Consider the following 25,468-nt stretch of genomic DNA (forward strand, 5'->3'; position numbering starts at 1 on the left):
AACGAACGTGAGCGGGTGGTCTAGTAGAGTGAACGAACGTGAGCGGGTGGTCTAGTAGAGTGAACGAACGTGAGCGGGTGGTCTAGTAGAGTGAACGAACGTGAGCGGGTGGTCTAGTAGAGTGAACGAACGTGAGCGTCGTGGTCTAGTAGAGTGAACGAACGTGAGCGTCGTGGTCTAGTAGAGTGAACGAACGTGAGCGGGTGGTCTAGTAGAGTGAACGAACGTGAGCGGGTGGTCTAGTAGAGTGAACGAACGTGAGCGGGTGGTCTAGTAGAGTGAACGAACGTGAGCGTCGTGGTCTAGTAGAATGAACGAACGTGAGCGGGTGGTCTAGTAGAGTGAACGAACGTGAGCGTCGTGGTCTAGTAGAGTGAACGAACGTGAGCGTCGTGGTCTAGTAGAGTGAACGAACGTGAGCGTCGTGGTCTAGTAGAGTGAACGAACGTGAGCGTCGTGGTCTAGTAGAATGAACGAACGTGAGCGGGTGGTCTAGTAGAGTGAACGAACGTGAGCGGGTGGTCTAGTAGAGTGAACGAACGTGAGCGGGTGGTCTAGTAGAATGAACGAACGTGAGCGTCGTGGTCTAGTAGAGTGAACGAACGTGAGCGTCGTGGTCTAGTAGAGTGAACGAACGTGAGCGGGTGGTCTAGTAGAGTGAACGAACGTGAGCGGGTGGTCTAGTAGAGTGAACGAACGTGAGCGGGTGGTCTAGTAGAGTGAACGAACGTGAGCGGGTAGTCTAGTAGAGTGAACGAACGTGAGCGGGTAGTCTAGTAGAGTGAACGAACGTGAGCGGGTGGTCTAGTAGAGTGAACGAACGTGAGCGGGTGGTCTAGTAGAGTGAACGAACGTGAGCGGGTGGTCTAGTAGAGTGAACGAACGTGAGCGGGTGGTCTAGTAGAGTGAACGAACGTGAGCGGGTGGTCTAGTAGAATGAACGAACGTGAGCGTCGTGGTCTAGTAGAGTGAACGAACGTGAGCGGGTGGTCTAGTAGAGTGAACGAACGTGAGCGGGTGGTCTAGTAGAGTGAACGAACGTGAGCGGGTGGTCTAGTAGAGTGAACGAACGTGAGCGGGTGGTCTAGTAGAGTGAACGAACGTGAGCGTCGTGGTCTAGTAGAGTGAACGAACGTGAGCGGGTGGTCTAGTAGAGTGAACGAACGTGAGCGGGTGGTCTAGTAGAGTGAACGAACGTGAGCGGGTGGTCTAGTAGAGTGAACGAACGTGAGCGGGTGGTCTAGTAGAGTGAACGAACGTGAGCGGGTAGTCTAGTAGAGTGAACGAACGTGAGCGGGTGGTCTAGTAGAGTGAACGAACGTGAGCGGGTGGTCTAGTAGAGTGAACGAACGTGAGCGTCGTGGTCTAGTAGAGTGAACGAACGTGAGCGGGTGGTCTAGTAGAGTGAACGAACGTGAGCGGGTGGTCTAGTAGAGTGAACGAACGTGAGCGGGTGGTCTAGTAGAGTGAACGAACGTGAGCGTCGTGGTCTAGTAGAGTGAACGAACGTGAGCGGGTGGTCTAGTAGAGTGAACGAACGTGAGCGGGTGGTCTAGTAGAGTGAACGAACGTGAGCGTCGTGGTCTAGTAGAGTGAACGAACGTGAGCGGGTGGTCTAGTAGAGTGAACGAACGTGAGCGGGTGGTCTAGTAGAGTGAACGAACGTGAGCGGGTGGTCTAGTAGAGTGAACGAACGTGAGCGGGTGGTCTAGTAGAGTGAACGAACGTGAGCGGGTGGTCTAGTAGAGTGAACGAACGTGAGCGGGTGGTCTAGCAGAGTGAACGAACGTGAGCGGGTGGTCTAGTAGAGTGAACGAACGTGAGCGGGTGGTCTAGTAGAGTGAACGAACGTGAGCGGGTGGTCTAGTAGAGTGAACGAACGTGAGCGGGTGGTCTAGTAGAGTGAACGAACGTGAGCGGGTGGTCTAGTAGAGTGAACGAACGTGAGCGGGTGGTCTAGTAGAGTGAACGAACGTGAGCGGGTGGTCTAGTAGAGTGAACGAACGTGAGCGGGTGGTCTAGTAGAGTGAACGAACGTGAGCGGGTGGTCTAGTAGAGTGAACGAACGTGAGCGGGTGGTCTAGTAGAGTGAACGAACGTGAGCGGGTGGTCTAGTAGAGTGAACGAACGTGAGCGGGTGGTCTAGTAGAGTGAACGAACGTGAGCGTCGTAGTCTAGTAGAGTGAACGAACGTGAGCGGGTAGTCTAGTAGAGTGAACGAACGTGAGCGGGTGGTCTAGTAGAGTGAACGAACGTGAGCGGGTGGTCTAGTAGAGTGAACGAACGTGAGCGGGTGGTCTAGTAGAGTGAACGAACGTGAGCGGGTGGTCTAGTAGAGTGAACGAACGTGAGCGGGTGGTCTAGTAGAGTGAACGAACGTGAGCGGGTGGTCTAGTAGAGTGAACGAACGTGAGCGGGTGGTCTAGTAGAGTGAACGAACGTGAGCGGGTGGTCTAGTAGAGTGAACGAACGTGAGCGGGTGGTCTAGTAGAGAATGTTTGACAATCAGATGAAAAAAAACATCATGACTGGTTTGTGTTTATGCCACAATAAAAAGGTCATACATTTTTAAGTTAAATGACTAATATTTATCGCCAGGCCCACAGAGATCCTATTGAATTAATAGGATCTCTGGGTTCTATATGAAATGCTAAGATTCGGCCCATAACACACGTTGGTGTAAGTGTGAACATATAGGATGTTCTGTACCTGGAATAAATTAATTATACTTTGACCCCTGGTTAGAATACCACATAAGTATTCAGACCCTTTACTCAGTACTTTGTTGAAGCACCTTTGGTAGCGATTACAGCCTCGAGTTGTCTTGGGTATGACGCTACAAGCTTGGCACACCTGTATTTTGGGGAGTTTCTCCCATTCTTCTCTGCAGATCCTCTCAAGCTCTGTCAGGTTGGATGGGGAACGTCGCTGCACAGCTATTTTCAGGTCTCTCCAGAGATGTTCGATCAGGTTCTAGTCTGGGCTCTGGCTGGGCTGCTCAAGGATATTCAGAAACTTGTCCCGAAGCCACTCCTGCGTTGTCTTGGCTATGTGCTTAGGGTTGTTGTCCTGCTGGAAGGTGAACCTTCGCCAAAGTCTGAGGTCCTGAGTGCTCTGGAGCAAGTTTTCATCAAGGATCTCTCTGTACTTTGCTCAGTTAATCTCTCTCTCTCGATCCTGACTAGTCACCCAGTCCCTGCCGCTGAAAAACATCCCCACAGCATGATGCTGCCACCACCATGCTTCACTGTAGGGGTGGTGCCAGGTTTCCACCAGACGTGATGCTTGGCCTTCAGGCCAAAGAGTTTCATCTTGGTTTCATCAGACTAAAGAATCTTTTTTCTCATGGCCTGAGAGTCTTTAGATTACTTTTGGCAAACTCAAAGCGGGCTGTCATGTGCCTTTTACTGAGGAGTGGCTTCCGTCTGGCCTCTCTACCATAATGGCCTGATTGGTGGAGTGCTGCAGAGATGGTTGTCCTTCTGGAGGGTTCTTCCATCTCCACAGAGGAACTCTGGAGCTCTGTCAGAGTGACCATCAGGTTCTTGGTCACCTCCCTGACCAAGGCCCTTCTCCCCCGATTGCTCAGTTTGGCCAGGCGGTCAACTCTAGGAAGAGTCTTGGTGGTTCCAAACTTCTTCCACTTAAGAATGACGGAGGCCACCGTGTTCTTGGGGACCTTCAATGCTGCAGAAATGTTTTGGTACCCTTCCCTAGATCTGTGCCTCAACACAATCCTGTCTCGGAGCTCTACTGACAATTCCTTAGACCTCATGGCTTGGTTTTTGTTCTGAGATGCACTGTCAACTGTGGGACCTTACATAGACAGGTGTGTGCCTTGCCAAATCCTGTCCAATCAATTTAATTTGGCACAGGTGGACTCCAATCAAGTTGTAGAAACATCTCAAAGATGATCAATGGAAACAGGGGGCACCTGAGCTCAATATGAGTCTCATAGCAAAGGGTCTGAATACTTATTTTTTTTTTTTTAGAAATGTGCAAAAACGTCTAAACCTGTTTTCACTTTGTCATTATGGGGTATTGTGATGTCATTATGGGGTATTGTGATGTCATTATGGGGTATTGTGTGTAGATTGATTATTTATTATTTAAAAAATATATATTTTAGAGTAAGACTAACATAAAATAAATTGAGAAAGTCAAGGGGTCTGAATACTTTCCAAATGCACCATATATATATATACAGCCATGTTATCTACTTCCTGTATATAGCCATGTTATTATCTACTCCCTGTATATAGCCAGGTTATTATCTACTTCCTGTATATAGCCATGTTATCTACTTCCTGTATATAGCCATGTTATTATCTACTCCCTATATATAGCCATGTTATCTACTCCCTGTATATAGCCATGTTATCTACTTCCTGTATATAGCCATGTTATCTACTTCCTGTATATAGCCATGTTATTATCTACTCCCTGTATATAGCCATGTTATTATCTACTCCCTGTATATAGCCATGTTATTATCTACTCCCTGTATATAGCCAGGTTATTATCTACTTCCTGTATATAGCCATGTTATATTCTACTTCCTGTATATAGCCATGTTATTATCTACTCCCTGTATATAGCCATGTTATCTACTCCCTGTATATAGCCATGTTATCTACTTCCTGTATATAGCCATGTTATCTACTTCCTGTATATAGCCATGTTATCTACTCCCTGTATATAGCCATGTTATTATCTACTTCCTGTATATAGCCATGTTATTATCTACTTCCTGTATATAGCCATGTTATCTACTTCCTGTATATAGCCATGTTATATTCTACTCCCTGTATATAGCCATGTTATTATCTACTTCCTGTATATAGCCATGTTATTATCTACTTCCTGTATATAGCCATGTTATTATCTACTTCCTGTATATAGCCATGTTATCTACTTCCTGTATATAGCCATGTTATTATCTACTCCCTGTATATAGCCATGTTATCTACTCCCTGTATATAGCCATGTTATCTACTCCCTGTATATAGCCATGTTATTATCTACTTCCTGTATATAGCCATGTTATTATCTACTCCCTGTATATAGCCATGTTATTATCTACTTCCTGTATATAGCCATGTTATTATCTACTTCCTGTATATAGCCATGTTATCTACTTCCTGTATATAGCCATGTTATTATCTACTTCCTGTATATAGCCATGTTATTATCTACTTCCTGTATATAGCCATGTTATCTACTTCCTGTATATAGCCATGTTATCTACTTCCTGTATATAGCCATGTTATCTACTTCCTGTATATAGCCATGTTATCTACTCCCTGTATATAGCCATGTTATCTACTCCCTGTATATAGCCATGTTATCTACTCCCTGTATATAGCCATGTTATCTACTCCCTGTATATAGCCATGTTATCTACTCCCTGTATATAGCCATGTTATTATCTACTCGTCAGTGTTATTCGTTATTCACTGTATATTTATTCCTCGTGTCACTACACATTTAAAAAAAAAAAAAAGTTACATCTTATCTTTAACTCGGCATTGTTGGAAAATAACCTGTAAGTAAGCATTTCCACTGTTAGTCTACACCTGTTGTCTATAAAGTATGTGAGAAATAATTTGATTTGACCCCGGCCTGGTCTGTTTCACAAGAGTCACCAGAAATCTCACGATGTTGAGCCTCTGGGTTTAGAAACTCTGGTAATATTCTACTGTACCTCGGAATGAAAGATAGGCCTAATAAAACACAGGAAAATAAGGCTAGAAATCTTATATTCAATATTTATTAGGAGTAACATTTAAATATATAAAAAATCTTGTAAACAGCTCATAAAATAAATTGAGCCTTTGTGGAACTTAACAATATCAACAATATGTATACTTTTATTACAAAACATGTTACCTTCATTTCTGTAGTATAATGTAAAAAGCAATATCTTAAAAAGTCCCTATCACCAAATCATGTTCCTGCAATAAAATGGTTTAAATATTGTTGTTGAGATACCGACAAACTAACAAACAATGTGAGTAAAATCCAAATATGCAATTTACAATAACGAATAAGGGAAGAGCCCCATTATGTTGGAAGGGGTGTTTGTGTCAGGGTTAATGCTTGGGAGGGATGGGAACACCTGGTCCTTGGTGGGGCAGAGGCGGCTGGGTGGCAGGAGGTCGGTTAGGGTCAGGGTTAATGCTTGGGAGGGATGGGAACACCTGGTCCTTGCTGGGGCAGAGGTGGCTGGGTGGCAGGAGGTTGGTTAGGGTTAGGGTCAGGGTTAATGCTTGGGAGGGATGGGAACACCTGGTCCTTGCTGGGGCAGAGGCGGCTGGGTGGCAGGAGGTCGGTTAGGGTCAGGGTTAATGCTTGGGAGGGATAGGTTTGGGAACACCTGGTCCTTGCTGGGGCAGAGGTGGCAGGAGGTTGGTTAGGGTTAATGCTTGGGAGGGATGGGAACACCTGGTCCTTGCTGGGGCAGAGGTGGCTGGGTGGCAGGAGGTTGGTTAGGGTCAGGGTTAATGCTTGGGAGGGATGGGAACACCTGGTCCTTGCTGGGGCAGAGGTGGCTGGGTGGCAGGAGGTTGGTTAGGGTCAGGGTTAATGCTTGGGAGGGATGGGAACACCTGGTCCTTGCTGGGGCAGAGGTGGCTGGGTGGCAGGAGGTTGGTTAGGGTTAATGCTTGGGAGGGATGGGAACACCTGGTCCTTGCTGGGGCAGAGGTGGCTGGGTGGCAGGAGGTTGGTTAGGGTTAATGCTTGGGAGGGATGGGAACACCTGGTCCTTGCTGGGGCAGAGGTGGCTGGGTGGCAGGAGGTCAGTTAGGGTTAGGGTTAATGCTTGGGAGGGATAGGTTTGGGAACACCTGGTCCTTGCTGGGGCAGAGGTGGCTGGGTGGCAGGAGGTCGGTTCCAATTGTTGTTTTCTCCATACCTAAGTGGCATATTCAAACAAAAATCAACATTAAAAATAAAACATACTACTAAAACATTTTCCCCCCCAAATGAAAGTCAAAATATGCTACGATAAAGCATTAATACCTGGGTGCTGAGGTAGAGGATGGTGGATATGTAGGCATTGGCTGGAAACAGATGAAGAGAGCAGAATTACTACAACATGTAAAATTATTAATAAGTCATGTACTGGAAAAGGTCCTAGATCTGTTTGTGTTGTACAGCCCACTCCCATGACCAGGCTAGACCTGTTTGTGTTGTATAGTCCACTCCCATGACCAGGCTAGATCTGTTAGTGTTGTATAGCCCTCTCCCGTTACCAGGCTAGATCTGTTTGTGTTGTATAGTCCACTCCCATGACCAGGCTAGATCTGTGTGTGTTGTATAGCACACTCCCATGACCAGGCTAGATCTGTTAGTGTTGTATAGTCCACTCCCATGACCAGGCTAGATCTGTTTGTGTTGTATAGCCCACTCCCATGACCAGGCTAGATCTGTTTGTGTTGTATAGCCCTCTCCCATGACCAGGCTAGATCTGTTTGTGTTGTATAGCCAACTCCCATGACCAGGCTAGATCTGTTTGTGTTGTATAGCCCTCTCCCATGACCAGGCTAGATCTGTTTGTGTTGTATAGCCCTCTCCCATGACCAGGCTAGATCTGTTTGTGTTGTATAGCACACTCCCGTTACCAGGCTAGAGGTCCAACCAGACATGTTTGAGGCTTTAGGTTTAATCCCTTCAAAAGGATGATTTCCCTGCAAACTTTGACCATGATGGCAGTTGATGGAAAAACCTGCTCAGCTCTGGACCCTGTCCCCCTTAATAAAGACAGTAGGGTCTGAAATGATTTACCCACTTAATAAAGACAGTAGGGTCTGAAATGATTTACCCACTTAATAAAGACAGTAGGGTCTGAAATGATTTACCCCCTTAACAAGGACATAGTAGGGTCTGAAATGATTTACCCACTTAATAAAGACAGTAAGATCTGAAATGATTTACCCCCTTAACAAAGACATAGTAGGGTCTGAAATGATTTACCCCCTTAACAAAGACATAGTGGGGTCTGAAATGATTTACCCCCTTAACAAGGACATAGTAGGGTCTGAAATGATTTACCCACTTAATAAAGACAGTAAGATCTGAAATGATTTACCCCCTTAACAAAGACATAGTAGGGTCTGAAATGATTTACCCCCTTAACAAAGACATAGTGGGGTCTGAAATTATTTACCCCCTTAATAAAGACATAGTAGGGTCTGAAATGATTTCCCCCCTTAACAAAGACAGTACGGTCTGAAATGATTTACCCCCTTAATAAAGACAGTAGGGTCTGAAATGATTTACCCCCTTAACAAAGACATAGTGGGGTCTGAAATTATTTACCCCCTTAATAAAGACATAGTAGGGTCTGAAATGATTTCCCCCCTTAACAAAGACAGTACGGTCTGAAATGATTTACCCCCTTAATAAAGACAGTAGGGTCTGAAATGATTTACCCCCTTAACAAAGACATAGTGGGGTCTGAAATTATTTACCCCCTTAATAAAGACATAGTAGGGTCTGAAATGATTTCCCCCCTTAACAAAGACAGTACGGTCTGAAATGATTTACCCCCTTAACAAAGATGAGCAAAAATGACTATAAAATAAATAAAAATATTGAGCTATATTGTATGCAAAACCCATTTTTTTCTCAAAAAGGTAGGGTAACAATGGACACCCCTGTTTTCCATATCTCACTTTGCGAGGATAACAGCACTGAGCATTTTTCTAAAATGTTTTATGAGTTTGAGAACATATTTGTCACATGCGCTGAATACAACAGGTCTAGTAGACCTTACAGTGAAATGCTTACTGACAAGCCCTTCACCAACAATGCATTAGGAGGGATCTTAGACCAGTCCTCCATACAGAACACTCCCAGATCCTTGATATCCTTTCTCTGTGCTTATGTACAACCCTCAGTTCAAAACACAGGTTTTCAATGGATTTCAAGTCCGGAGACTGAGATGGCCATCGCTAAATGTTGATTATGTAGCCAAATAACAATTTCTTAGTGGATTTTAATGTGTGCTTGCTGGAAGAGCCACTTGCGGTCATGTTTCAGCCTCCTCACAGAGTCAACCAGGTTTTTGACTAAAATATCCTGGTACTGGGTAAAGTTGATGATGCCGTTGACTTTAACAAGGCCCCCAGGACCAGCGGAAGCTAAATAGCCCCATAACATCAAAGATCCACCACCATATTATACAGTAGGTAGGCGGTTCTTTTCCGCTCATGCATTCTCAGACACACCGAACCCACCACTGGTGTACGTGGCCTGTATTTTCATCTGACCAAAGCACCGCTTCCAATGCAACATTCATAATCAACGTTTAGCGATGGCCATCTCAGTCTCCAGACTTGAAATCCATTGAAAACCTGTGTTTTGAATTGAGGAGGGTAATAAGCACAGACAAAGGATATCAAGGATCTGTACGTGTTCTGTATGGAGGACTGGTCTAAGATCCCTCCTAATGTGTTCTCCAACTCATAAAATATTTTATAAAAAGGCTCAGTGCTGTTTTCCTCACAAGGTCAGGTACTGAAAGGTATTAAAGACAGGGGTGTCAATAATTTTGACCCGTACCTTTGAGAATTATGTATTAAATAATATAATTTATATTTTTTTAATAGATCAGTATTTGAATGATTTATTTTGTGGTCATTTTTATCAAGGGTGTCAATATCAGATCCCACTGCACATGCAGTGGAACTGTTTACCCGAGGGGGTGGGGCCTGTGTTGCTGGGGGAACAGTTTACCTGAGGGGGTGAGGCCTGTGTTGCCAGGGGCTGTGGAGTTGGTGTTTTCGGGACATTGCCATTCGCTTGGCCATTCGCTGTGTTCCCTGACCTGCGTACATTAGAAATCATCATGTGAAATGCAACAGCTGTGACCGGGAGAAAGTCACCCAGTTTTACATACTATATGCTTTTAATCTCATACAATTTCCATGTCACACAACCTGTTAAACTAAAGAATAACCTGTTAAACTAATCAAAGAAGTGCCACAAACTAGGTTTGTACGGTTTTGTGATGAGATGAACCCAATTTACAGAGACAAGAATCTTTATTGACATTTTGTTGGTTTACTCATAAGCTAGATGTCCATGAGCTAGGTGTCCATAAGCTAGGTGTCCATAAGCTAGGTGTCCATAAGCTAGGTGTCCATAGCTACAGTTGAAGTCAGAAGTTTACATACACTTAGGTTGGAGTCATTAAAACTCATTTTTCAACCACTCCACAAATTTCTTGTTAACAAACTATAGTTTTGGCAAGTGTTAGGACATCTACTTTGTGCATGACGCAAGTAATTTTTCCAACAATTGTTTATAGACAGATTATTTCACTTATAATTCCCTGTATCACAATTCCAGTGGGTCAGAAGTTTACATACACTAAATTGACTGTACAGCTTGGAAAATTCCAGAAAATGATGTCATGGCTTTGGAAGCTTCTGATAGGCTAATTGACATCATTTGAGTCAATTGGAGGTGTACCTGTGGATGTATTTCAAGGCCTACCTTCAAACTCAGTGCCTCTTTGCTTGACATCATGGGGAAATCAAAAGAGATCAGTCAAGACCTCAGAAAAACAATGGTAGACCTCCACAAGTCTGGTTCATCCTTGGGAGAAATTTCCAAACGCCTGAAGGTACCACGTTTATCTGTACAAACAATAGTACGCAAGTATAAACACCATGGGACCACGCAGCCGTCATACCGCTCAGGAAGGAGACACATTCTGTCTCCTAGAGATGAACGTACTTTGGTGCGAAAAGTGCAAATCAATCCCAGAACAACAGCAAAGGACCTTGTGAAGATGCTGGAGGAAACAGTTACAAAAGTATCTATATCCACAGTAAAACGAGTCCTATATCGACATAACCTGAAAGGCCGCTCAGCAAGGAAGAAGCCGCTGCTCCAAAACCTCCATTAAAAACGCCGGACTATGGTTTGCAACTGCACATGGGGTCAAAGATCGTACTTTTTGGAGAAATGTCCTCTCTTCTGATGAAACGAAAATAGAACTGTTTGGCCATAATGACCATCGTTACGTTTGGAGGAAAAAGGGGGATGTTTGCAAGCCAAGAACACCATCCCAACCGTGAAGCACGGGGATGGCAGCATCATGTTGTGGGGATGCTTTGCTGCAGGAGGGACTGGTGCACTTCACAAAATAGATGGCATCATGAGGAAGGAAAACGATGTGGATATTTTGAAGAAACATCAAGACATCAGTCAGGAAGTTAAAGCTTGGTCGCAAATGGGTCTTCCAAATGGACAATGACCCCAAGCATTCTTCCAAAGTTGTGGCAAAATGGTTTAAGGACAACAAAGTCAAGGTATTGGAGTGGCCGTCACAAAGCCCTGACCTCAATCCCATCGAAAATTTGTGGGCAGAACTGAAAAAGTGTGATAAAAGCTGAAATAAATCATTGTCTCTCTACTATTATTCTGACATTTCACATTCTTAAAATAAAGTGGTGATCCTAACGGACCTAAAACAGGGAATTTTTACTGGGATTAAATGTCAGGAATTGTGAAAAACTGAGTTTAAATGTATTTGGCTAAGGTGTATGTAAACTTCCGACTTCAACTGTAAGTGTCCATAGCTAGGCGTCCATAGCTGCTAGGCGTCCATAGCTGCTAGGCGTCCATAGCTGCTAGGCGTCCATAGCTGCTAGGCGTCCATAGCTGCTAGGCGTCCATAGCTGCTAGGCGTCCATAGCTGCTAGGCGTCCATAGCTGCTAGGCGTCCATAGCTGCTAGGCGTCCATAGCTGCTAGGCGTCCATCCAATTAGCGATAGCATTACAGAGGAATACTCTAGAATCCGCATTACGAAAATATGCACATTTTTCCCACCAGTGGTGTTTCCATCAAATATAGTTTTTGCTGATAAAAATCAGTGCGTGATGACATAGTGCACACAAAATGTACTTCTTCGCTAAAGTATTCGTGTACCGAATAAAAATGTAAAGTTCAATATGTTTCCACGTCCTGTTTCCATCACAGCTGTCATGATCATTATTTTAATAGGTTATGACTTTACTCACATAAAAACTGTGGATGGAACCGTGGTGATAGACAGTGTTTACCTGGAGCGTGGTGATAGACAGTGTTTACCTGGAGCGCCTGGAGCGTGGTGATAGACAGTGTTTACCTGGAGCGTCTGGAGCGTGGTGATAGACAGTGTTTACCTGGAGCGTCTGGAGCGTGGTGATAGACAGTGTTTACCTGGAGCGCCTGGAGCGTGGTGATAGACAGTGTTTACCTGGAGCGCCTGGAGCGTGGTGATAGACAGTGTTTACCTGGAGCGTCTGAAGCGTGGTGATAGACAGTGTTTACCTGGAGCGCCTGGAGCGTGGTGATAGACAGTGTTTACCTGGAGCGCCTGGAGCGTGGTGATAGACAGTGTTTACCTGGAGCGTGGTGATAGACAGTGTTTACCTGGAGCGCCTGGAGCGTGGTGATAGACAGTGTTTACCTGGAGCGCCTGGAGCGTGGTGATAGACAGTGTTTACCTGGAGCGCCTGGAGCGTGATGATAGACAGTGTTTACCTGGAGCGTCTGAAGCGTGGTGATAGACAGTGTTTACCTGGAGCGCCTGGAGCGTGGTGATAGACAGTGTTTACCTGGAGCGTGGTGATAGACAGTGTTTACCTGGAGCGTCTGAAGCGTGGTGATAGACAGTGTTTACCTGGAGCGTGGTGATAGACAGTGTTTACCTGGAGCGCCTGGAGCGTGGTGATAGACAGTGTTTACCTGGAGCGCCTGGAGCGTGGTGATAGACAGTGTTTACCTGGAGCGTCTGGAGCGTGGTGATAGACAGTGTTTACCTGGAGCGCCTGGAGCGTGGTGATAGACAGTGTTTACCTGGAGCGCCTGGAGCGTGGTGATAGACAGTGTTTACCTGGAGCGTGGTGATAGACAGTGTTTACCTGGAGCGCCTGGAGCGTGGTGATAGACAGTGTTTACCTGGAGCGCCTGGAGCGTGGTGATAGACAGTGTTTACCTGGAGCGTGGTGATAGACAGTGTTTACCTGGAGCGCCTGGAGCGTGGTGATAGACAGTGTTTACCTGGAGCGTCTGAAGCGTGGTGATAGACAGTGTTTACCTGGAGCGTGGTGATAGACAGTGTTTACCTGGAGCGCCTGGAGCGTGGTGATAGACAGTGTTTACCTGGAGCGTCTGGAGCGTGGTGATAGACAGTGTTTACCTGGAGCGTCTGAAGCGTGGTGATAGACAGTGTTTACCTGGAGCGTCTGGAGCGTGGTGATAGACAGTGTTTACCTGGAGCGTCTGAAGCGTGGTGATAGACAGTGTTTACCTGGAGCGTCTGGATCGTGGTGATAGACAGTGTTTACCTGGAGCGCCTGGAGCGTGGTGATAGACAGTGTTTACCTGGAGCGTGGTGATAGACAGTGTTTACCTGGAGCGTCTGGAGCGTGGTGATAGACAGTGTTTACCTGGAGCGTGGTGATAGACAGTGTTTACCTGGAGCGTGGTGATAGTGTTTACCTGGAGCGTGGTGATAGACAGTGTTTACCTGGAGCGTGGTGATAGACAGTGTTTACCTGGAGCGTGGTGATAGACAGTGTTTACCTGGAGCGTGGTGATAGACAGTGTTTACCTGGAGCGTGGTGATAGTGTTTACCTGGAGCGTCTGGAGCGTGGTGATAGACAGTGTTTACCTGGAGCGTGGTGATAGTGTTTACCTGGAGCGTCTGGAGCGTGGTGATAGACAGTGTTTACCTGGAGCGTGGTGATAGACAGTGTTTACCTGGAGCGTGGTGATAGTGTTTACCTGGAGCGTGGTGATAGTGTTTACCTGGAGCGTGGTGATAGTGTTTACCTGGAGCGTGGTGATAGTGTTTACCTGGAGCGTGGTGATAGTGTTTACCTGGAGCGTCTGGAGCGTGGTCCTTTGAGACATCTTTCCAGGGTATCCCTTCTAAACACATAGAGCAGCACTAACACCAGGAGCACCAGGATGGGAACCACCAGCAGGAAGAAGATCAGCAGGCCGTCCCTCAGGGAATAATCTGGGAGCAGAAGAGGGATAGTTATTAGTGAAGGTCAGCAGGCCGTCCCTCAGGGAATAATCTGGGAGCAGCAGAGTGATAGTTATTAGTGACGATCAGCAGGCCGTCCCTCAGGGAATAATCTGGGAGAAGCAGAGGGACAGTTATTAGTGAAGATCAGCAGGCCGTCCCTTAGGGAATAATCTGAGAGCAGCAGAGTGATAGATATTAGTGAAAATCAGCAGGCCGTCCCTCAGGGAATAATCTGGGAGCAGCAGAGGGATGGTTATTAGTGAAGATCAGCAGGCCGTCCCTCAGGGAATAATCTGGGAGCAGCAGAGGGATAGTTATTAGTGAAAGTCAGCAGGTCGTCCCTCAGGGAATAATCTGGGAGCAGCAGAGGGATAGTTATTAGTGAAGGTCAGCAGGCCGTCCCTCAGGGAATAATCTGGGAGCAGCAGAGGGAAAGTTATTAGTGAAGGTCAGCAGGCCGTCCCTCAGGGAATAATCTGGGAGCAGCAGAGGGATAGTTATTAGTGAAGGTCAGCAGGCCATCCCTCAGGGAATAATCTGGGAGCAGCAGAGGGATAGTTATTAGTGACGATCAGCAGGCCGTCCCTCAGGGAATAATCTGGGAGCAGCAGAGGGATAGTTATTAGTGAAGGTCAGCAGGCCGTCCCTCAGGGAATAATCTGGGAGCAGCAGAGGGATAGTTATTAGTGACGATCAGCAGGCCGTCCCTCAGGGAATAATCTGGGAGCAGCAGAGGGATAGTTATTAGTGAAGGTCAGCAGGCCGTCCCTCAGGGAATAATCTGGGAGCAGCAGAGGGATAGTTATTAGTGAAGGTCAGCAGGCCGTCCCTCAGGGAATAATCTGGGAGCAGCAGAGGGATAGTTATTAGTGAAGGTCAGCAGGCCGTCCCTCAGGGAATAATCTGGGAGCAGCAGAGGGATAGTTATTAGTGAAGGTCAGCAGGCCGTCCCTCAGGGAATAATCTGGGAGCAGCAGAGGGATAGTTATTAGTGAAGGTCAGCAGGCCGTCCCTCAGGGAATAATCTGGGAGCAGCAGAGGGATAGTTATTAGTGAAGGTCAGCAGGCCGTCCCTCAGGGAATAATCTGGGAGGAGCAGAGGGACAGTTATTAGTGAAGGTCAGCAGGCTGTCCGTCAGAGTGAACATTACCTATCTATAATGACAGGCAGGTAGAGACAGGAAAGGTGTGCAGTGAACATTACCCATCTATAATGACAGGCAGGTAGACAGAGGAAAGGTGTGCAGTGAACATTACCCATCTATAATGACAGGCAGGTAGAGACAGGAAAGGTGTGCAGTGAACATTACCCATCTATAATGACAGGCAGGTAGAGACAGGAAAGGTGTGCAGTGAACATTACCTATCTATAATGACAGGCAGGTAGAGACAGGAAAGGTGTGCAGTGAACATTACCCATCTATAATGACAGGCAGGTAGAGACAGGAAAGGTGTGCAGTGAACATTACCCATCTATAATGACAGGCAGGTAGAGACAGGAAAGGTGTGCAGTGAACAGTACCTATCTATAATGACAGGCAGGTAGAGACAGGAAAGGTGTGCAGTGAACAGTACCTATCTATAATGACAGGCAGGTAGAGACAGGAAAGGTGTGCAGTGAACAGTACCTATCTATAATGACAGGCAGGTAGAGACAGGAAAGGTGTGCAGTGAACAGTACCTACCTATAATGACAGGCAGGTAGAGACAGGAAAGGTGTGCAGTGAACAGTACCTACCTATAATGACAGGCAGGTAGAGACAGGAAAGGTGTGCAGTGAACAGTACCTATCTATAATGACAGGCAGGTAGAGACAGGAAAGGTGTGCAGTGAACATTACCCATCTATAATGACAGGCAGGTAGAGACAGGAAAGGTGTGCAGTGAACAGTACCTATCTATAATGACAGGCAGGTAGAGACAGGAAAGGTGTGCAGTGAACATTACCCATCTATAATGACAGGCAGGTAGAGACAGGAAAGGTGTGCAGTGAACAGTACCTATCTATAATGACAGGCAGGTAGAGACAGGAAAGGTGTGCAGTGAACAGTACCCATCTATAATGACAGGCAGGTAGAGACAGGAAAGGTGTGCAGTGAACATTACCCATCTATAATGACAGGCAGGTAGAGACAGGAAAGGTGTGCAGTGAACATTACCCATCTATAATGACAGGCAGGTAGAGACAGGAAAGGTGTGCAGTGAACATTACCCATCTATAATGACAGGCAGGTAGAGACAGGAAAGGTGTGCAGTGAACATTACCCATCTATAATGACAGGCAGGTAGAGACAGGAAAGGTGTGCAGTGAACATTACCCATCTATAATGACAGGCAGGTAGAGACAGGAAAGGTGTGCAGTGAACAGTACCTATCTATAATGACAGGCAGGTAGAGACAGGAAAGGTGTGCAGTGAACATTACCCATCTATAATGACAGGCAGGTAGAGACAGGAAAGGTGTGCAGTGAACAGTACCTATCTATAATGACAGGCAGGTAGAGAGAGGAAAGGTGTGCAGTGAACAGTACCTATCTATAATGACAGGCAGGTAGAGAGAGGAATGGTGTGCAGTGAACATTACCTATCTATAATGACAGGCAGGTAGAGAGAGGAAAGGTGTGCAGTGAACAGTACCTATCTATAATGACAGGCAGGTAGAGAGAGGAAAGGTGTGCAGTGAACAGTACCCATCTATAATGACAGGCAGGTAGAGAGAGGAAAGGTGTGCAGTGAACATTACCTATCTATAATGACAGGCAGGTAGAGAGAGGAAAGGTGTGCAGTGAACAGTACCTATCTATAATGACAGGCAGGTAGAGAGAGGAAAGGTGTGCAGTGAACATTACCCATCTATAATGACAGGCAGGTAGAGAGAGGAAAGGTGTGCAGTGAACAGTACCTATCTATAATGACAGGCAGGTAGAGAGAGGAAAGGTGTGCAGTGAACATTACCCATCTATAATGACAGGCAGGTAGAGACAGGAAAGGTGTGCAGTGAACATTACCCATCTATAATGACAGGCAGGTAGAGACAGGAAAGGTGTGCAGTGAACATTACCCATCTATAATGACAGGCAGGTAGAGACAGGAAAGGTGTGCAGTGAACAGTACCTATCTATAATGACAGGCAGGTAGAGACAGGAAAGGTGTGCAGTGAACATTACCTATCTATAATGACAGGCAGGTAGAGACAGGAAAGGTGTGCAGTGAACATTACCTATCTATAATGACAGGCAGGTAGAGACAGGAAATGTGTGCAGTGAACAGTACCCATCTATAATGACAGGCAGGTAGACAGAGGAAAGGTGTGCAGTGAACATTACCTATCTATAATGACAGGCAGGTAGAGACAGGAAAGGTGTGCAGTGAACATTACCTATCTATAATGACAGGCAGGTAGAGACAGGAAAGGTGTGCAGTGAACATTACCTATCTATAATGACAGGCAGGTAGAGACAGGAAAGGTGTGCAGTGAACATTACCTATCTATAATGACAGGCAGGTAGAGACAGGAAAGGTGTGCAGTGAACAGTACCTATCTGTGCAGGCCCGCTGTCCACACTGCCCCCTCTCCCTGACTTGGCACAGTAAGGAGGTCCCCAGCCGTCATTACAGTGGCAGTGGCCCAGGTTGTTGCACACCTGGGGGAGATATACCAATCAATTAACTAATCAACCAACCAATACAATAGACACAGGCCTCTCTCCCAAGAAGAGCCAATCAGATGGCCTAAAACATGTGAAGTGTCCAACCACTTCTAGAGGATTAGATCTCTCCCCAGAGGAGACCATCAGATGGCCTGTAACACATGATGTATCCAACCCCGTCTAGAGGATGAGACCTTCTCTTACCCCCCGGCTGTTACATGTGATGTATCCAACCCCGTCTAGAGAATGAGACCGTCTCTTACCCCCCGGCTGTTACATGTGATGTATCCAACCCCGTCTAGAGAATGAGACCGTCTCTTACCCCCCGGCTGTTACATGTGATGTATCCAACCCCGTCTAGAGAATGAGACCGTCTCTTACCCCCCGGCTGTTACATGTGATGTATCCAACCCCGTCTAGAGAATGAGACCGTCTCTTACCCCCCGGCTGTTACATGTGCTGTTGGCATCACAGTGGAGGTCCACAGGAAGTAGAGCTGAGGCATTCACACACTGGAAGTCAAGGCAGGCCTGGAAGAAAAGAGATGAGTCCTGGATATTATCTCTGAATTCAAACAAACCTCCCATAGCAATGTCTACAAAGCATTATGGTTCTCCTACTGCTTCACACACACACACACCTGTGGAAGAAGTGGCTCCACACACACCACCCGCCCTGTGGAAGAAGTGGCTCGACACACACACACACACACACACACCACCCGCCCTGTGGAAGAAGTGGCTCGACACACACACACACACACCACCCGCCCTGTGGAAGAAGTGGCTCGACACACACACACACACACCACCCGCCCTGTGGAAGAAGTGGCTCGACACACACACACACACACCACCCGCCCTGTGGAAGAAGTGGCTCGACACACACACCACCCGCCCTGTGGAAGAAGTGGCTCGACACACACCACCCGCCCTGTGGAAGAAGTGGCTCGACACACACACACCACCCGCCCTGTGGAAGAAGTGGCTCGACACACACACACCACCCACCCCGTGGAAGAAGTGGCTCGACACACACACACCACCCACCCCGTGGAAGAAGTGGCTCGACACACACACACCACCCACCCCGTGGAAGAAGTGGCTCGACACACACACACCACCCACCCCGTGGAAGAAGTGGCTCGACACACACACACCACCCACCCCGTGGAAGAAGTGGCTCGACACACACACACCACCCACCCCGTGGAAGAAGTCGCTCGACACACACACACACACACCACCCGCCCTGTGGAAGAAGTGGCTCGACACACACACCACCCTGTGGAAGAAGTGGCTCGACACACACACACCACCCTGTGGAAGAAGTGGCTCGACACACACACACACCACCCTGTGGAAGAAGTGGCTCGACACACACACACCACCCTGTGGAAGAAGTGGCTCGACACACACACACCACCCTGTGGAAGAAGTGGCTCGACACACACACACCACCCTGTGGAAGAAGTGGCTCGACACACACACACCACCCTGTGGAAGAAGTGGCTCGACACACACACACCACCCACCCCGTGGAGGAAGTGACATCATCTTAGAAAGATAGAAACTAAGATGAAACTGAAACCAAAACTGCTAATCTATTAGCCGTACCTTCCCCTTGGAGCAGGGGCTGCCCTGGTTGACATAGGCAGGGTCCAGAACATCAGAGCCCAGGTTAAAGTCTGCGTTGACACATGAAGAGCCATCGATGATCTGGTTACTGACGGAGCCTCCAGGAGGAGGGTTGTTGGTGTTTACGTTAGTGCACTGTACCTTCCCACACATGGCATTACTGCAGGAACACAGTGGAGACAGGGAAGGCGTCAGTAGTAACTCTACACGTGGCATTACTGCAGGAACACAGTGGAGACAGGGAAGGCGTCAGTAGTAACTCTACACTCCGCCCCCGGGGGGCTGGGCCTCTACACTCCGCCCCCGGGGGCAAGAATGTGAATGTCAAAATTACAACTATAAATGCACTAAGACATACAGTTAGAGTCAAAGTTTGGACACATTTACTCATTCAAGGGTTTTTCTTTATTTTTACTATTTTCTACAATTTAGAATAATAGTGAAGACATCAAAACTAGCAAATAACACATATGGAATCATGTAGGAACCAAAATATATTTTATATTTTACAGAGCCACCCTTTGCCTTGACATTCTCTCAACCAACCAACCCTTATTTGATTACTCCATGATTCCATGTGTTATTTCATAGTTTTGATGTCTTCACTATTATTCTACAATGTAGAAAATAGTAAAAATAAAGAAAAACCTTTGAATGAGTAGGTGTGTACAAACTTTTGACTGGTACTGTAAGTAATGAAATGTTTCTTATCTTACTTTGTCATCAATTATGAATGCCGATGACAAATTCAGATCACTTACGCCAAACTACATTTCACATAGCTCCCCGACGAGGTCATTCCACAGTTCCCAAACGTATCCCCCTTTAGATTAGCCGTCTGAAAGCAGATGTCTGCTGCCTTGCTTGCACCTGGGAAAGAAAAATAAATCAAAGATTTAAAATGTCAGACTAAGAAATAAAGAAGGAAAATAGTAACTGTCAGACAAGGTTACAGTTACTTCCTTGTTTGTTTTAAAAGGCCAGTGCAGTCAGATGTGTCAGATATAGCGGTGTTTATTTTGTACCTGTTTCAAAAAGATGTTTGCATTGGTAGTCGTAGGTCTGGCAGCGGCCCTCGTAACAGTACGCCGCGCTGTTCTCACAGAGAAGGCCATCCATGAGATAGAAGTCAGACGGACAGAAGGATGCTGAGCCGTTGCAGTATTCTGGGAGGTCACACGTGTTGACAGATCCCCTACACGGTGTCCCTGACACGCTGATCTGAAAAATTGGGAGAGAAATTAGAAATTTCAAAATCGGTTTACGGATCCCATCATTGCGTCAAAAGTTGAAACCTCTGACGAAATAGCTCAACACAATTCTACCCCCAACAAACTGCTTTCATTTGAAAATCATTGATTTCCTGTCTGGTTTGGGGAGCGCCCTAAACCATAGAGTTTTAAAGACCGACAGCAGCTGGACTAACCTTGCAGTCCTTGCAGCAGCCTCCCTGAGCGCAGGCCGATCCCCAGGTCAACTTACAGGTGGCCGCGTCACAGCACTTATTGGTACATTCCTGCAACAATCGACAAGATTAGCAAACTTAGGCATGCCAAAAACTAAATTCTGAACCTACACATCCATGGACAACTGACCAAATTATAAAATACATGCATTGTAATTTTGAATTCTTTAAAAAAAGTGTTGTCTATCAACCATGACACGCTACCTGGGTCTGACATATTTGATGGAAAATTACTGAGGATAATATTGAACGATATTGCCACTCCTATTTTCCATATCTTCAATCTAAGCCTACAGGAAAGTGCCTGGAGAGAAGCAAAAGTAATTCCGCTACCCAAGAATAGCAAAGCACCCTTTACTGGCTCAAACAGCCAACCAATCAGCCTGTTACCAACCCTTAGTAAACTTTTGGGGATTTTGTTTTGAGCAGATACAATGCTAGTTCACTGTAAACAGGTTAACATTTTCAGCACTTTTATAAGGAAGGGCATTCAACACGCATAGCACTTACACAAATGACTGATTGGCTGAGAGAAATGCACTTACACAAATGACTGATTGGCTGAGAGAAATGCACTTACACAAATGACTGATTGGCTGAGAGAAATGACTGATTGGCTGAGAGAAATGGAAAATTAACAGATTGTGGGGACGTTTTGTTAGACTTCAGTGCAGCTTCTGACATTATCGGTCATAATCTGCTGTTGGGAAAAACGTCTGTGTTATGGCTTTACACCCCCTGCTATAATGTGTTATGGCTTTACACCCCCTGCTATAATGTGTTATGGCTTTACACCCCCTGCTATAATGTGTTATGGCTTTACACCCCCTGCTATAATGTGTTATGGCTTTACACCCCCTGCTATAATGTGTTATGGCTTTACACCCCCTGCTATAATGTGTTATGGCTTTACACCCCCTGCTATAATGTGTTATGGCTTTACACCCCCTGCTATAATGTGTTATGGCTTTACACCCCCTGCTATAATGTGTTATGGCTTTACACCCCCTGCTATAATGTGTTATGGCTTTACACCCCCTGCTATAATGTGTTATGGCTTTACACCCCCTGCTATAATGTGTTATGGCTTTACACCCCCTGCTATAATGTGTTATGGCTTTACACCCCCTGCTATAATGTGTTATGGCTTTACACCCCCTGCTATAATGTGTTATGGCTTTACACCCCCTGCTATAATGTGTTATGGCTTTACACCCCCTGCTATAATGTGTTATGGCTTTACACCCCCTGCTATAATGTGTTATGGCTTTACACCCCCTGCTATAATGTGTTATGGCTTTACACCCCCTGCTATAATGTGGTATGGCTTTACACCCCCTGCTATAATGTGGTATGGCTTTACACCCCCTGCTATAATGTGGTATGGCTTTACACCCCCTGCTATAATGTGTTATGGCTTTACACCCCCTGCTATAATGTGTTATGGCTTTACACCCCCTGCTATATTGTGTTATGGCTTTACACCCCCTGCTATAATGTGTTATGGCTTTACACCCCCTGCTATAATGTGTTATGGCTTTACACCCCCTGCTATAATGTGTTATGGCTTTACACCCCCTGCTATAATGTGTTATGGCTTTACACCCCCTGCTATATTGTGTTATGGCTTTACACCCCCTGCTATAATGTGTTATGGCTTTACACCCCCTGCTATAATGTGTTATGGCTTTACACCCCCTGCTATAATGTGTTATGGCTTTACACCCCCTGCTATAATGTGTTATGGCTTTACACCCCCTGCTATAATGTGTTATGGCTTTACACCCCCTGCTATAATGTGTTATGGCTTTACACCCCCTGCTATATTGTGTTATGGCTTTACACCCCCTGCTATAATGTGTTATGGCTTTACACCCCCTGCTATAATGTGTTATGGCTTTACACCCCCTGCTATAATGTGTTATGGCTTTACACCCCCTGCTATAATGTGTTATGGCTTTACACCCCCTGCTATATTGTGTTATGGCTTTACACCCCCTGCTATAATGTGTTATGGCTTTACACCCCCTGCTATAATGTGTTATGGCTTTACACCCCCTGCTATAATGTGTTATGGCTTTACACCCCCTGCTATAATGTGTTATGGCTTTACACCCCCTGCTATAATGTGTTATGGCTTTACACCCCCTGCTATAATGTGTTATGGCTTTACACCCCCTGCTATAATGTGTTATGGCTTTACACCCCCTGCTATAATGTGTTATGGCTTTACACCCCCTGCTATAATGTGTTATGGCTTTACACCCCCTGCTATAATGTGTTATGGCTTTACACCCCCTGCTATAATGTGTTATGGCTTTACACCCCCTGCTATAATGTGTTATGGCTTTACACCCCCTGCTATAATGTGTTATGGCTTTACACCCCCTGCTATAATGTGTTATGGCTTTACACCCCCTGCTATAATGTGTTATGGCTTTACACCCCCTGCTATAATGTGTTATGGCTTTACACCCCCTGCTATAATGTGTTATGGCTTTACACCCCCTGCTATAATGTGTTATGGCTTTACACCCCCTGCTATAATGTGTTATGGCTTTACACCCCCTGCTATAATGTGTTATGGCTTTACACCCCCTGCTATAATGTGTTATGGCTTTACACCCCCTGCTATAATGTGTTATGGCTTTACACCCCCTGCTATAATGTGTTATGGCTTTACACCCCCTGCTATAATGTGTTATGGCTTTACACCCCCTGCTATAATGTGTTATGGCTTTACACCCCCTGCTATAATGTGTTATGGCTTTACACCCCCTGCTATAATGTGTTATGGCTTTACACCCCCTGCTATAATGTGGATAAAGAGTTACCTGTCTACCAGAACACAGAGGGTGTTCTTTAATGGAAGCCTCTCCAATATAATCCAGGTAGAATCAGGCATTCCCCAGGGCAGCTGTCTAGGCCCCTTACTTTGTTCAATCTTTACTAATGAGCTGCCACTTGCTCTGAGAAAATGCTGTGTTCGTCTATGTGTGCTGAGGATTCATTATGATACACGTCAGCTACCACAGCGACTATAATCACTACTTAAAGAGCTGCAGTCAGTTTAAGAATGGGTGGCAAAAAATAAGATGATATTATTTGGGACAAATCATTCACTAAACCCTAAACCTCACCACAATCTTGTAATGAATAATGTGGAAATTGAGCAAGTTGAGGTGACTAAACTGCTTGGAGTAACCCTGGATTCTGAACAGTCATGGTCAAAACATATTGATGCAACAGCAGCTAAGATGGGGAAAAGTCTGTCCATAATAAAGCACTACTCTGCCTTAACAGCACTATCAGGCCCGATTTTTGTGGCACCTGGATTACTGTCCAGTTGTGTGGTCAGGTTCCACAAAGAGGGACTTGGGAAATTGCAATTGGCTCAGAACAGGGCAGCACGGCTGGCCCTTGGATGTACACGGATAGCTAACATTAATAATATGCATGTCAATATCTCCTGGCTCAAAGTGGAGGAGAGATTGACTTCATCACGACCTGTATTTGTAAGAAGCATTGACATGTTGTCTGTTTGAACTACTGGCACACAGCTCAGAGACCCACGCATACCCCACAAGACATGCCACCAGAGGTCTGTTTAAATGACTAGCACACGGCTCAGACACCCACGCATACCCCACAAGACATGCCACCAGAGGTCTGTTTAAATGACTAGCACACAGCTCAGACACCAACGCATACCCCACAAGACATGCCACCAGAAGTCTGTTTAAATGACTAGCACACGGCTCAGACACCCACGCATACCCCACAAGACATGCCACCAGAGGTCTGTTTAAATGACTAGCACACGGCTCAGACACCAACGCATACCCCACAAGAACTAATGGGGATCCACAATAAACCCCAGGAAGAGTAGCTGCTGCCTTGGCAGGAACTAATGGGGATCCATAATAAACCTCAGGAAGAGTAGCTGCTGCCTTGGCAGGAACTAATGGGGATCCATAATAAACCTCAGGAAGAGTAGCTGCTGCCTTGGCAGGAACTAATGGGGATCCATAATAAACCCCAGGAAGAGTAGCTGCTGCCTCGGCAGGAACTAATGGGGATCCATAATAAACCCCAGGAAGAGTAGCTGCTGCCTTGGCAGGAACTAATGGGGATCCATAATAAACCCCAAGAAGAGTAGTCGCTGCCTTGGCAGGAACTAATGGGGATCCATAATAAACCCCAAGAAGAGTAGTCGCTGCCTTGGCAGGAACTAATGGGGATCCATAATAAACCCCAAGAAGAGTAGTCGCTGCCTTGGCTGGAACTAATGGGGACCCATAATAAACCCCAAGAAGAGTAGTCGCTGCCTTGGCAGGAACTAATGGGGATCCATAATAAACCCCAAGAAGAGTAGCTGCTGCCTTGGCAGGAACTAATGGGGATCCATAATAAACCCCAAGAAGAGTAGTCGCTGCCTTGGCAGGAACTAATGGGGATCCATAATAAACCCCAGGAAGAGTAGCTGCTGCCTTGGCAGGAACTAATGGAGATCCATAATAAACCCCAGGAAGAGTAGCTGCTGCCTTGGCAGGAACTAATGGGGATCCATAATAAACCCCAGGAAGAGTAGCTGCTGCCTTGGCAGGAACTAATGGGGATCCATAATAAACCCCAGGAAGAGTAGTTGCTGCCTTGACAGGAACTAATGGGGATCCATAA

General features: G+C 46.1%; 1 protein-coding gene across 3 annotated transcripts in view; it reads right to left on the bottom strand.

Moving 5' to 3' along the window:
* Positions 1–5,748: 5,748 nt before the first annotated feature.
* The window catches only part of zgc:174164 (uncharacterized protein LOC570656 homolog), a 49,837-nt gene continuing 30,117 nt past the window's right edge, over positions 5,749–25,468 (bottom strand). The window contains exons 13-23 of one of the 3 annotated variants that reach the window (XM_038984225.1): positions 20,750–20,839; positions 20,349–20,544; positions 20,085–20,193; positions 19,303–19,483; positions 18,127–18,216; positions 17,575–17,680; positions 13,885–14,026; positions 9,742–9,832; positions 7,024–7,064; positions 6,855–6,916; positions 5,749–6,382 (exon numbers count right to left, since the gene is read on the bottom strand). In XM_038984225.1, the coding sequence (XP_038840153.1) occupies positions 6,345–6,382; positions 6,855–6,916; positions 7,024–7,064; positions 9,742–9,832; positions 13,885–14,026; positions 17,575–17,680; positions 18,127–18,216; positions 19,303–19,483; positions 20,085–20,193; positions 20,349–20,544; positions 20,750–20,839 (1,146 nt within the window). In that variant the 3' untranslated portion in view covers positions 5,749–6,344. Of the gene's footprint in view, positions 6,917–7,023; positions 7,065–9,741; positions 9,833–13,884; positions 14,027–14,781; positions 15,125–17,574; positions 17,681–18,126; positions 18,217–19,302; positions 19,484–20,084; positions 20,194–20,348; positions 20,545–20,749; positions 20,840–25,468 lie in introns of those variants that run through there. The other 2 variants (XM_038984224.1, XM_038984226.1) reach the window with 2 other exon arrangements.

This window comes from Salvelinus namaycush, unplaced genomic scaffold (assembly GCF_016432855.1).
Source record: "Salvelinus namaycush isolate Seneca unplaced genomic scaffold, SaNama_1.0 Scaffold223, whole genome shotgun sequence".
NCBI lineage: Eukaryota > Metazoa > Chordata > Actinopteri > Salmoniformes > Salmonidae > Salvelinus > Salvelinus namaycush.